The 13,396-nt window shown below is 41.8% G+C and overlaps 1 protein-coding gene across 1 annotated transcript in view; it reads left to right on the top strand.

Moving 5' to 3' along the window:
- TLCD4 (TLC domain containing 4) overlaps positions 1-13,396 on the top strand; it is a 36,026-nt gene that overhangs the window by 11,840 nt on the left and 10,790 nt on the right. The window contains exons 4-5 of the mRNA XM_063298282.1: positions 2,750-2,808; positions 6,079-6,173. Coding sequence (XP_063154352.1) covers positions 2,750-2,808; positions 6,079-6,173 — 154 coding nt within the window. The remainder of the gene's footprint in view (positions 1-2,749; positions 2,809-6,078; positions 6,174-13,396) is intronic.

The following is a 13,396-nucleotide window of genomic DNA, read 5'->3' as shown; positions in this document are numbered from 1 at the left end:
TGCTTTCAGTCATCAAAGTGGTATCATCTACATATCTGAGATTGTTAATGTTTCCTCCAGCGATTTTAACTCCAGCCGTGGATTCCTCAAGCCCAGCACGTCGCATGATGTGTTCTGCGTACAAGTTGAATAGGTAGGGTGAGAGTATACAGCCCTGCCGTACTCCTTTCCCAATCTTAAACCAGCCCGTTGTTTCGTGGTCTGTTCTTACTGTTGCTACTTGGTCGTTATACAGATTCTTCAGGAGGCATACAAGATGACTTGGTATCCCCATGCCACTAAGAACTTGCCACAATTTGTTATGGTCCACACAGTCAAAGGCTTTAGAATAGTCAATAAAACAGAAATAGATGTTTTTCTGAAACTCCCTGGCGTTTTCCATTATCCAGCGGATATTGGCGATTTGGTCCCTAGTTCCTCTGCCTTTTCTAAACCCAGCTTGTACATCTGGCAATTCTCGCTCCATGAATTGCTGAAGTCTACCTTGCAGGATCTTGAGCATTACCTTACTGGCATGTGAAATGAGTGCCACTGTTCGATAGTTTGAACATTCTTTAGTGTTTCCCTTTTTTGGTATGGGGATATACGTTGATTTTTTCCAATCCGATGGCCATTCTTGTGGTTTCCAAATTTGCTGGCATATAGCATGCATTACCTTGACAGCATCATCTTGCAAGATTTTGAGCAGTTCAGCTGGGATGCCGTCGTCTCCTGCTGCCTTGTTATTAGCAATGCTTCTTAAGGCCCATTCAACCTCACACTTCAGGATGTCTGGCTCTAGCTCACTGACCACACCGTCAAAGCTATCCCCGATATTGTTATCCTTCCTGTACAGGTCTCCCATATATTCTTGACACCTTTTCTTGATCTCTTCTTCTTCTGTTAGGTCCGTGTCATCTTTGTTTTTGATAATACCCATTTTGGCCTGGAATTTACCTCTGAAGTTTCTAATTTTCTGGAAGAGGTCTCTTGTCCTTCCTATTCTATTGTCTTCTTCCACTTCCACGCATTGCTTGTTAAAAAATAATTCCTCATCTCTTCTGGCTAACCTCTGGAATTTTGTATTTAATTGGGCATATCTCACTCTATTGCTGTTGTCTTTTGCTTTCCTTCTTTCTTGGGCCACTTCTTGTCATGAGTAAGGACACTTCTAGTGTCTCAGCAGACAGCCATTTTGCCTTCTTGGTTTTCTCTTTCTTTGGGATGTATTTTGTTGCCGCCTCCTGAACAATGTTGTGAACTTCTGTCCATAGTTCTTCTGGGACCCTATCTACTAAGTCCAGTCCCTTAAATCGATTCTTCACCTCCACTGCATATTCCTTAGGAATATTAGTGAGCTCATATCTAGCTGATCTGTGGGTCTTCCCTAATCTCTTTAGTCTGATCCTAAATTGTGCAATAAGAAGTTTGTGATCGGAACTACAGTCAGCTCCAGGTCTTGTTTTTACCGACTGCATAGATGTCCGCCACCTTTGGCTGCAAAGGATGTAGTCAATCTGATTTCGGTGTTGTCCATCTGGTGAAGTCCATGTATAAAGCCGTCTCTTAGGTTGTTGGAAGAGAGTGTTTGTTATGCAGAGTGAGTTGTCTTGGCAAAATTCTATCAGCCTATGTCCTGCTTCGTTTTGTTCTCCCAGGCCATGCTTACCTGTAATTCCAGGTGTCACGTGACTGCCCACCTTAGCATTCCAGTCTCCCGTGATGAAAATAACATCTCTTTTAGGCGTGTTGTCCAGTAGGTGCTGCAGATCCTCATAGAACTGCTCTACTTCAGCTTTTTCAGCATCTGTGGTTGGGGCGTATATTTGGATCACTGTGATGTTAGATGGCTTGCCCTGAATTCGAATTGAGATCATTCTATCGTTTTTTGGATTGTATCCAAGCACTGCTTTAGCCACTTGACTATTAATTATGAAGGCTACTCCATGTCTTCTGTGGTCCTCTTGTCCACAGTAGTAGATCTGGTGGTCATTTGATGTGAAGTGGCCCATTCCAGTCCATTTCAGTTCAGTGACGCCCAAAATGTCTATCTTTAATCTTGACATCTCACCAATAACCACATCCAATTTGCCCTGGCTCATAGATCTTACATTCCAGGTTCCAATGGCGTGTTGATCCTTAGAACATCGGATTCGCCGTTCACCACCAGCACCGTCGGCCGCTAGCTGTCCTTTCAGCTTTGAGCTAGCTGCGTCATCACGTCTGGGGCTAGTTGAACTCATCCTCTGTTCCTCCCCAGTAGCATTTTGACCATCTTCCCACCTGGGGGTCTCATCTTCCGATGGTATACCAACATATCTCTGGTTGTACTGATCCATTTAGTTTTCACAGCAAGAATACTGGGGTGGGTTGCCATTACCTTCCCCAGGGATCGCATTTAGTCTGACCTCTCTTGTCATGACCTTCCCGTCTTGGGTGGCCCTTCACGGTTTAGCTCATGGCATCATTGAGGTGCTCAAGCTCCAGCACCATGACAAGGTAACGATCCTTTGCTGAAGTCAGAATATTATACATTATTTTTTTTTAATATGTCTGTTCAGGAGCTGCTTTTTTGCATGTTTGCCATTTACCAGAGTTAGTTATGTAAGATCTCTCTTCCAATGTCAAAAAAAAAAAAAGTGGTCATGATATGTGGGGAAAGATAAGTGTGAGCAAAATGCAAAATGTTTACAGTGTGTTACAGTATATTTAATCAACACACACTTATAAGTCTGCATAAATGTAATTCCTTGGGTGTCTTTGTTTATAGGGGTGATCCTTCTACAGTGCAACTAAATCTTGCTATTACTTCAGGCTACCTCATTTCAGGTAATGTGTAAAGTATTATGTATATAATTTATTGTAAGTCATCTGTATTTTGAAAGAACCTTTTAGCAGAATGTTTACCAACACATGCTGCTCTTTAGGAAAGTCTGTAGGAAGCAGAATTATTACCATATTTCCCTTACATAAGAAATATGGTATAAAATGTGGTTATTTTATTTCATAATATGACAGTATTGCATTAAGTATCAAAATACTTCCTTCTGTCAAGTTCTCATATTCTCAAGCTTGAGTAACAATTACTTTTTTCTTCCCATTTTCTTCCTGCTTCTATGGCACTAGCTCTAATTTGGTATCAGTAATTTAATAACTAGAAAAATAACTAAGAGAAAAGAAATGAGGACCATTCAAGGAGGGAAACTTAGCTTCCTAATTACACATCTTTTGCTTGGTTCCCCTTGAGATGGAAATTGATTAATCAAATGGAAGGCATATTGGCTGTTTTGTTTTGAAAGTTGAATTTCTTCACCAACACTTCCCCAGTTTTAAAAGACTACATCACTACATATATAAATACAGTATGCATCTCTTCTTGCATGTCTTAAATAAAAAAATCAAACCAATATTTCTAAACATAAGATGGGAGGAGATTGCTACTGTATGAAACATCAGGCAACTTTAGGATTACCTTGATAATTCCTATGGTGATATAAATCTGGGATTTATATCAGTAGGAATGATCACTTTTATGTGGTAAGAGATCATAAACCAAAGCCTGGGGCTCTATTTTTAATGATGTTCTGGCAAGTCAGGGCTACATGAAAGCTTTTATCCTGATAACAGAAAAAGAGAAGTCATTTTGTTGATGCTTCTCATATCTCTCTCTGCCTTCTATGTTAGTACTGTGATGTCCCTTTCCACACTGCAGTGCGATGCTTTGGAGTTTGATTTTCTAGACAGATTGCATTATAAATGTTGCCAGTGGAATTGACAAGTAGACCCAATTTTTGAAAACTGGATTCATTATCATTATGAACTTAATGGCTCAATCCACAATTATACTTTTTGTTTCCATGCATTCAGAACTCCACTTTTATGTTACAAATGAAAGAGAATTTTTTTTCAAAATAATAAAAGTTTGACAACTGTAATGTATGTCTATTTTTGCTGATTATTGTTTTTATGTTATGTTAGCCCAGAGTCACTTCAATGAGTTCAGCAGCCATATACATTGAATAAATGAAACAAATCACATCACATCATATCACATTGTATAGTGAGGTGTATCCAAAGGTGATGATGAATGCTATTTTCAGCAGTAGAATGAATTTTTAATCTTGCCACTGCCACAACATGCAGAAGATATTTTGGGGTAGACATGATGCATTTGTGGGGGAGGACAAGAAATATTCTTGCTAAATATTGGAATAACCCTTTATACTGGAGATCTCTAACTGTAATGGTGCACTTCCATATGATTTATTACTTCAGTGCTATTACATTCATTTTCTGCAAGATAAATAGTTTATGCTAAATATTTGGTGCAAAAAAAGTGCTGTACACCAAGTTCTGTAACTATATTTTGCATCTAGCTTTTAACACTGGATCTTTTCGAATAAAAAGTGAGTGTGCATTATGCACGTCATTGCATTGTAGGAAACATGGTAAAGGTTTAGAAGATAAAAGACTTTATAAACCCACATAGAAGATTTTCACATACATTCTCAGAGCTGCCCTCTCATTATATAATTGCATACAGTGGAGTATACCAGTTCAGTGACAATATGTTACCCAGGTACTTCACTTGTTTTAAAGTGGCATTATAAATGCATTTCATATGCTCAGAGTAATAATGCCAAACTGTGATGGACTACAATAATGCAGCTGGTTCTCAGGAAGCACATTCCGAGGAGGGGAGTGAGATAAGAGAAAACATAGTCCAGAGCTGGAACGTGGGAAGAAAAAGATTCAGAGTAGCCATGCCTAGAGCCTCCCAGGTTATTTCCCCTTAGGCTAGGTAGAGTAGCTTTAGTCTGGCAAGATTCTGTCTATACGGTGTGAGCAAATAAAGAACTGAAGTTTGGCTGGATTAATTCCTTGTCGTTCTTGGGCTGAGCTTGACACAAACTTTCTCTTTTGGTAAGCATGCCTTACCTTTTAGGTGGGGATTACTGTCGAGCAAGAAAATTACAGGTAGTTCTTGATTTATGACCATTTCTTCAGTGACCATTTGAAGTTATGACGGTGCTGAATGAATGGTGGTTACGACTGGTCCTTGGAGTTACAGCTGTCCAAGTACCTCCATGGACATGTGATTGTGATCTGGGCACTTGGCAATCCCTTTGCACTTACGACCGGTTGCCAAGCATCCCTCAATTACATGACCTCCATTTGCAACCTTTCCTCCTGGCTTCCCTAGAAAGTTAATGGGGAAGCTGGCAGTAAAGGTCGCAAGTCACTGTAGTGAGTCTCCCCCATCTGCGCACCCTCCCCAGCCCCTCTGCGCTCACACCAGCCACTCGTGTACCCCCACGCACCCTCCCTGACCCATGCGGCACCTCTAGTGCACCCCTGCAGATCCTCCCCGATCCATGTGGCAGCTCTCACACACCCTCCCTGACCTGCGTGGCACCTCACACACCCTCATGCAGCCTCCCCAACCCTCCCCCATGCACCTTCTCACTTCCTCCCCCACCTGGCAGCAGCACTTACCTGCCTGCTGGCCTGGGAGTTGCAACTTCCTGCTGGCTTCCCAACCAAAGTCAACCCCACTGACTTTAGTTGTGGGATGTCGTCAGGAAGTTGCCTTGCCTAACGACCTTGGGATTTGGTTAATGATGGCAACTGGGACTGCAGGAATTGCTGTCGCTAAGCAATGCAATCACTCTTTACGACCGCATCGCTTAGTAATGGAAATTCCGGTCCCAATTGTCGTAAGTTGAGGACTTCCTGTACTTTGAATGTTTGTATGATTTGATTTCTATTTTAATATTTCCCTAAATTCTTGCAGCATTAAAAGCTTTAATAGGGGGGATAGCCGATCATGGGGATAGTTGGTACCTTGATGTGGCCCTGGAAAATTTTACTAAGACTGTTTTATATTTTTATATTTATGTATATTTATATTTTATAATGAATCTTTTATTCTTTTATTCACTTGTAAACTGCCCAGAGTCACTGTAACACAAGATGGGTGGTGAAGAAATATGACAGATAGATAGATAGATAGATAGATAGATAGATAGATAGATAGATAAATAGCTTTAAATATAATAAATATAGAATTTTACTGACCCTTTCTTTATTCCTTTTTAGATTTGTTGCTTATTATTTTGTACTGGAAGGCAGTTGGGGATATATTTTTTGTAATTCACCATGTAGTAGCTCTGTATGCATACTACTTTGTACTGGTAAGTTCCATATTAATTTCATGATAACTTAACACATGTGTTTTAGGAACTGACAGTGAAAATGGATATTTATAGATTTACCATCAAGATTCATGGTTCTTCTCAAGGAAAGAGGAGAAAGTAGCTGCTGTATGAGGCTTATGATATACAGTAGGTAATAGAGGAAAGGAATAAAACTTGATATGTAAAAGGTGAAGAATATCTATTACTTTAGGACTGAACTAATTTGTCAAATGTGTAGCTGTCTTATGTTATTTTTGTATGGGAATGTTTAAGCTTAACCAATCTCGATTTCTCAGCCTTGGCAACTTTAGAATGTGTGGACTTCAACTCCCAGAATTCCCCAGCCTAACTTAAAGCTGCCAAAGTTGAGAAACACTGATTTAGATCAAGACCATCACAAAAGCTTATCCCTACAACACTGAATTTAACTAGACAGGGAAAGCATGCAGAGCATGGCTTCTGGGATTCTTTCTAACCCCTTTACCTCAGTGGCCATGGATGGTGTCTGTATTTTCTTCTGTGTGATGAAGATTTTTATTTTATTTAATTTCACTTGTGTGACACCACTACTCTGCCAGCTGCACTGGCTCCCAATAGGCTTCTGGGTGTGATTCAAAGTGTGGGACCACCTTCTCCCAAGAACATCTGCCTGCTCCACATATTTATATAGGGAAGGCATGCTCTAAGTTCTCTCTTTTAAACTTTGCCATCTCATGGGACCTAGGAAACATGCCTTTTCAGTGGCTGTCCCTGTTCTCTGGAATGATCTCACCCTCAATATATGGCAAGCCCCCAACTCTGCTTGCCTTTAGAAAAGCCGTTAAGACCTGGCTTTTCCCCAGGTGTTTGCGTCTAGTTGAGTGAAGTCCCCTTTGTGCTGTTTAATTACTGTGTTTGGTCACCATTTTATATTTTATATACTGGGTATCTTTTTGACGTGTGGGGTTTTGGGGAGGGTGTTATTGTTTGTTTTTGTTGTTCGCTGCCCAGAGACACATTGTTTGCATTGGGCAGCCTTGTAAATCCATTAAATAAATAAATAAACAATCAATTATCTAATTAAGATCAGAGCAGGGAGCTTCTTATCTCCTGACTCATGCAAAGGAAAGAGAGTACCTGTGGCTTGGTGGGGAAGACAAGGAAGAGACTGGCTTGACTAAGCAAGATTTTGTGTGCTGGTCAAAAATACAGTTCATTCACAGTTGCCATGCCGTATGTCCTCACCAGAGCTCCAGGGATTTAACGGCCTTGCCCCCAGGGGAAGAGCAAGGCCTTCAGAGCTCTCCAAAAGGCCGGTAGGGTTGGAGCTGTCTGTATCTCTGCAAGGAGGCTGTTCCATGGGCTTGCTTCCTAGGACCCACCAGGTGATGTTGCCTCATTGGGGAGCTGAGCACACCCACTCTGCCAAATCCAGTGGGACAGGCAGAAACCATCAGGGAGAAGCAGTCCCACGAGTAACCTGGCAGCATGCCGTGCAAGACTTTAAAGGTGGCAATCAGTACCTTGACTTGCATCTGGAAGTCTACTGGAGCCAGTACATCTCACATAGGAATGGTGTTACATGGAGGTACTGTGGTACACTCAGTATTGCACATGCTGCTGTGTTCTGGACCAGCTGAAGTTTCTGATTGTTAAGTTATTATGAGGTGACTTGTTGGGGCTATAGGTATGTATGCATTTTCTCCCCAACAGCTAATCTGGGAATGGTTAGTGCCCCACTTTTGTCAAACTCCTTGAATTACAGCTGAAAGTCCTGACTAGCCAGCATGTATGAACACACCCTGATTGGAAAACTAAAAAAAAAATTCTATTATATAGATTTTTAAGGGCTTTCAGAGAGGGAGGACTAGCCTGTGTCTACTCTGAGATAAACATAAACATGTGCTGCTTTTCTCTTGAATGGCAGTTGATCTCTCAGACAACCATCTCTTTTAGTCCTTTAAAATGTGGTCTGGATTGATCAGGCTGTTCTGACTGTTTACAGCAATAAAGGTACTTGGAGCACAGGCGTGTTTACATATTTGTGAGTCTTTAGTCTAACAGACTTGTGAGCCTAACAGACAATCAGCATTTGCCCTTTCTGTCTTATAGCTAAACACAAAAAAATAGTAGCCAATCAATGTTTGCTTGCAGTTAGTAACACTTTCTGGCATTGCTGGTGTTTTTGTACTTTCCATGGTGGAATACTCTTATTGCCTTCATGGTCCTGATGCCGTGAATGCTATTCTGTATTAGAGTCATTTTATGCAATCAAGCCATCCTGGCAGGATCCTAGAAATTTAAAAGCGGGGCGAGCTAACCACCCTTTGGAAAGAGAGAATAGAATGTCCCTTAAAATGCAGGCAGAGATTTCTGTGGCTTCTGCAGTGTCAGCCTGAAATAGATTTTTCACATTGGCAAGAAGAACATTGCTGACAGAAAAGTAATTCAAGAATATTGCAAAGGAACCATACCCTATTAGCTGTGAGATTCAGCAAGGCAGTAGTTGGAGCTAATTCTTATGTGCAAATGCCAGCCCAGGGAACCTTTAGAAAATGTACTGTATTTTAGAGTTGAAAACAGAATACTCCTTACATTCTTTTTTCATATTTATAGCCAAGTATAATTTTCATCAGGAGAATTGGGGGAAAAGCCAAACCTGAATAAAAGGCATAATAAGAGTTGTATATTTTTGTGTGTGTTTTTTCTGAGTTCATGTCCTGCTTTTGACGTACATGTTATTCATGCACAATACGTATATGCAATAGGATAACAATTAGGTAATGACAGTGTTATACACATATTTTTTGTAATATCCTCCACACAGTGTTTTATTTTTTCTGTGATTATGAACAGTTGGGATGCAAGATTTCAGGAGAATGAATGGCAAAGAGAACCTTGTCTTAGTAAACTGAAACCAGAGTTTATACAAATGCACAGAAGCTTCTAAGTTTGTTGTATATGATTGAGGCTTTTTTTCCTGAGGAGTTTCTGATTTGAGCAAAGTGGTAAAACTCCATTTCTTCCTGAACATGTTTGATAGTATCTCCTGAGCTTTACTAGCCCCTGCCTATCTTTTGGGGGGATGGAAAGCATTATTTAAATTGCTCATCTAGCTATACTTTGTTTATCTGTGTATGTACCACAAAGAAATATTATGATTTGTACCAAACTTTTATCAATATTTTGGCCACATAATCAATAACAAGTCAATTTGATTTCTCATTATTTGTGAAATATATTTATTGTACATGCTGAAAATCTTTTTCTAAGATAAGTGCTAATGCTTTCACTGAAATCTACAGTGAGGACCAGAAATACTGGAACAAGGATAACTGTCTTGGCATTTGGCCTCTGTACACCACCACTTTGAAGTTGAAAGGAAACACACCCAGATGGGAGCGAAGTCAGGACTTTCAGCTGTAATTCAAGGGGTTTGACAAAAGTGGGGCACTAACCATTCAGGAAGTACAGCCAGTGGCATACACCCCCCCCTATCGTTGGTGGCTCATAAGTAATGGAACAAACCAACATCATTACAAACATAGGTAAAGGTAAAGGTTTCCCTTGACGTAAAGTCCAGTCATGTCCGACTCTAGGGGGCGGTGCTCATCTCCGTTTCTAAGCCGTTAGAGCCGGCGTTGTCCGTAGACACTTCCATGGTCATGTGGCCGTCATGACTACACGGAACGCCGTTACCTTCCCGCCGAAGCGGTACCTATTAATCTACTCACATTTGCATGTTTTCGAACTGCTAGGTGAGCAGGAGCTGGGACTAGCAATGGGAGCTCACCCCGCTGCGCGGTTTCGAACCGCCGACCTTCCGATCGACAGCTCAGCGGTTTAACCTGCAGCGCCACCGCGTATCGCCTTTAATACCTGGATGAAAATCCTTTGCAGTCAATGAGTGCCTGAAGTCTGGAACCCATGGACATGACCACATGCTGAGTTTCCCCTCTCAAGATGCTTTGCCAGGCCTTTACTGCAGCTGCCTTCAGCTGCTTGTTTGTGGGTCTTTCTGCCTTCAGTCTTGTCTTCAGTAAGTGAAAAGCATGCTCTATTGGGTTGAGATCAGGCGACTGACTTGGCCATTGAAGAACATCCCACTTCTTTGCCTTGAGAAACTCTTGGGTAGCTTTTGCTGTATGTTTTGGGTCATTATCCTTCTGCAATATGAAGCGGTGTCCTATCAGATTGGCAGCATGTGGCTGAATCTGAGCAGAAAGTATAGCGCTATACACTTCAGAATTCATCCTGCTGCTTTTATCAGCAGTCAGGTCACCAATAAACACCAGTGACCCGGTTCCATTGGCAGCCATACATGCCCATGCCATAACACTGCCTCCACCATGTTTGACAGATGATGTGGTATGCTTTGGATCATGAGCTGATCCTTTCCTTCTCCATACTTTTCCCATCATTCTGGTGCAAGTTAATCTTGGTTTCATCAGTCCAAATAATCTTATTCCAGAACTGGGCAGGCTTTTTTAGGTGTTTGCTGGCAAAGTCTAATCTGGCCTTTCTGTTCTTGAGCGTTACCAGTGGTTTGCACCTTGTTGTGAAGCCTCTGTCTTTACATTCATGAAGCCATCTCTTGACTGTAGATGTTGACAATGACATGCCTACCTCCTCAAGAGTGTTCTTGACCTGGCTAGATGTTGTGAAAGGGTTCCTCTTCACCATGAGCAGAATTCTGCAGTCATCCACTTTAGTTGTCTTCCAGGCCTTTTGCTGTTGCTGAGCTTGCCAGTTAATTCCTTCTTTTTCAGGATGTTCCAAACTGTTGTATCCACTCTTAATGTTTTTGCTATCTCTCTGATGGGTTTATTTTGTTTTCTCAGCCTAATGATGGCCTCCTTCATTCTCATGGACACCTCTTTGGACTGCATGTTGAGAGTTCCAGTGAAGAGCTACCAAATGCAGATGTAATACTCAGAACCACCTCCAGGTCTTTTATCTGCTTGATTGGTCATGGGATACCCAGGAAACAGGCCATACCTGGCCATGCAGCTGCTTGTCAGCCATTCATTTCACTACTTATGAGCCACCAACAATGGGTGTGTGTGTATGCCACTGGCTGTACTTTGTGAATAGTTAGTGCCCCACTTTTGTCAAACCCCTTGAATTACAGCTGAAAGTCCTGACTTTGCTCCCATCTGAGTGTGTTTCCTTTCAACTTCAAAGTGGTGGTGTACAGAGGCCAAATGCCAAAACAGTTATCCTTGTTCCAATATTTCTGGTCCTGACTGTATCTCATTGTAAATATATCTAATGAACATTGAGTGTTACACTTATATACTTTAATACAATTATTTTCTATAAGTAATGGAAATGATTTAGATTTCTCCCTTGCTCTTATATAATATAGGATGTACATTCTTCAAATGTTTTAATGATCTTAACTGATTGTCATTAATAAAATTTCTACCGCAATCCTTTTATTAAGACCACTAATACTCTAAATTGCCAACTTCTTTGCTTTTTTTAACTTGTGTCTTCTTCAAAGTTTCTTTCCAATATCTTTCCTCTAGATAATGGGTTTCTAATTTGGGAGGTCTGGTGAACACATATGATAGTGTGTCACATACATGCTGACAAAATGGTTGCCATGGTGTACATGATTTGTCACAAAGCACCCATTTACCAGAAAGCAAACTGATCAGGTTGCTCCAACCGTCCCATCTGTCTTCCAGGATATTCTCTACTAGTTCAGTTTAGTACTTTTTTATTGGCAGATGAGCGCTTCCCACTTAATTATTTTTTTTAAAAAATAATCTGAAAATAATAGATTCAGGTATAGAGATTCAGTAATACTAAGATAGACATATTAGCATCCATGGTTGCAATCTGGAAATTCAGCCTCTAGAATTCTCACAGCTGCTTCCTCCTCACACCTGAAAATAAGTCAGTCATTCTCTACTATTGCTGACAAGGAGCCAAATCATGGGACTCAGGTTGGCAGCTGTGTCTTTGTTGCTAGTATAGTACTGATTCTAATATAGGTTCTTCCTGGAATAGGCTCTGTTTTGTATCTTGCAAAGTAACCAGAGAACTAGTTCTTGCTATACAGGTAGTCCTCAACATACGACCATTAAGTCAGCAACTGTTCCAAGTTATGTTGGCTCTGAACAAATGGTGGTTACCACTGGTCCTTGGAGTTCTGACCGTCCCAGCACCCCCACAGTCACGTGATTGTGATCTGGGTGCTTGGCAACCCGTTTGTACTTACAACCAGTTGCCAATGTCCTATGATCATGTGATTGCCATTTAGAAGCTTCCATGCTGGCTTCCCCAGAAAGTCAATGGGGAAGCCAGCAGGGAAGGTCGCAAGTCTCCCCCACCTTTGCAGCCTCCCCAGCCCTTCTGCACTCATGCAGGCTACTCATGCCCCCCCATTGACCCTCCCTGTGCCTCTTGCATCCCCTCACACACTCTCCCCAACCACCTTGCACTCTCGCATCCCCTCGCACTCTCAAACTCTCCCCCTGACACAGCACCTCTCATGCACCCCCTCACGCACCCTCCCTGACCTGTGCAGCACCTCGCATACTCTCCCTGGCCCGTGCCTCTTGCACACTCCCTCATACCCTTGTGCACCCTCCCTGGCCCTCCCCCACACTCTCATGCGCCCCCTCATTCCCTCCTCCACTCAGCAGCAGCCACCGCCTGCGGGTCTGGGACTTGCAACTTGCTGGCTTCCCCACTGACTTTGGTTGTGGGAGCTAGCAGGAAGTTGCCTCGCCTAACAACCATGGGATTCAGTTAACGATGGCAACTGAGATTGCAGGAATTGCCATTGCTAAGTCATGTGGTCACACTTTATGACCACATCGCTTAGTGATAGAAATTCTGGTCCCAATTACCATCCTAAGTCAAGGACTAATGGTATGTGGAAAAGACCTTGGGAGGTGGGGCAAAGAGATGCTGCCTAGGGAACTGTCAGATAAGAGACAGCATAGCCCGCAGCTGCATAGTGGGTGGAGCAAGAAGCTCAGAAGGGACCCGCCCTAAGTTCTTGGGCTGTAAAAGTGACAGCAGGAGATTTGTACTTTCAGACTTGCAAGATTGATGTCAGCCTTACCAGGTAGACCAGACAAGAAACACAATCAGATAAACTAATTCTACTTTATTGTAAATCTACATTAACAGAATCTTGCAAGTCTGAAAGTATAATTCTCCTGCCATAGAACTTTTTACTACAATTTTAAGAATCTCGAGCTATCTGCAATTAGTAAGTCCAT

The sequence above is a fragment of the Candoia aspera genome, chromosome 3 (genome assembly GCF_035149785.1).
Source record: "Candoia aspera isolate rCanAsp1 chromosome 3, rCanAsp1.hap2, whole genome shotgun sequence".
In the NCBI taxonomy this organism is placed as follows: domain Eukaryota; kingdom Metazoa; phylum Chordata; class Lepidosauria; order Squamata; family Boidae; genus Candoia; species Candoia aspera.
This window is presented reverse-complemented; position numbering and strand designations above follow the sequence as displayed.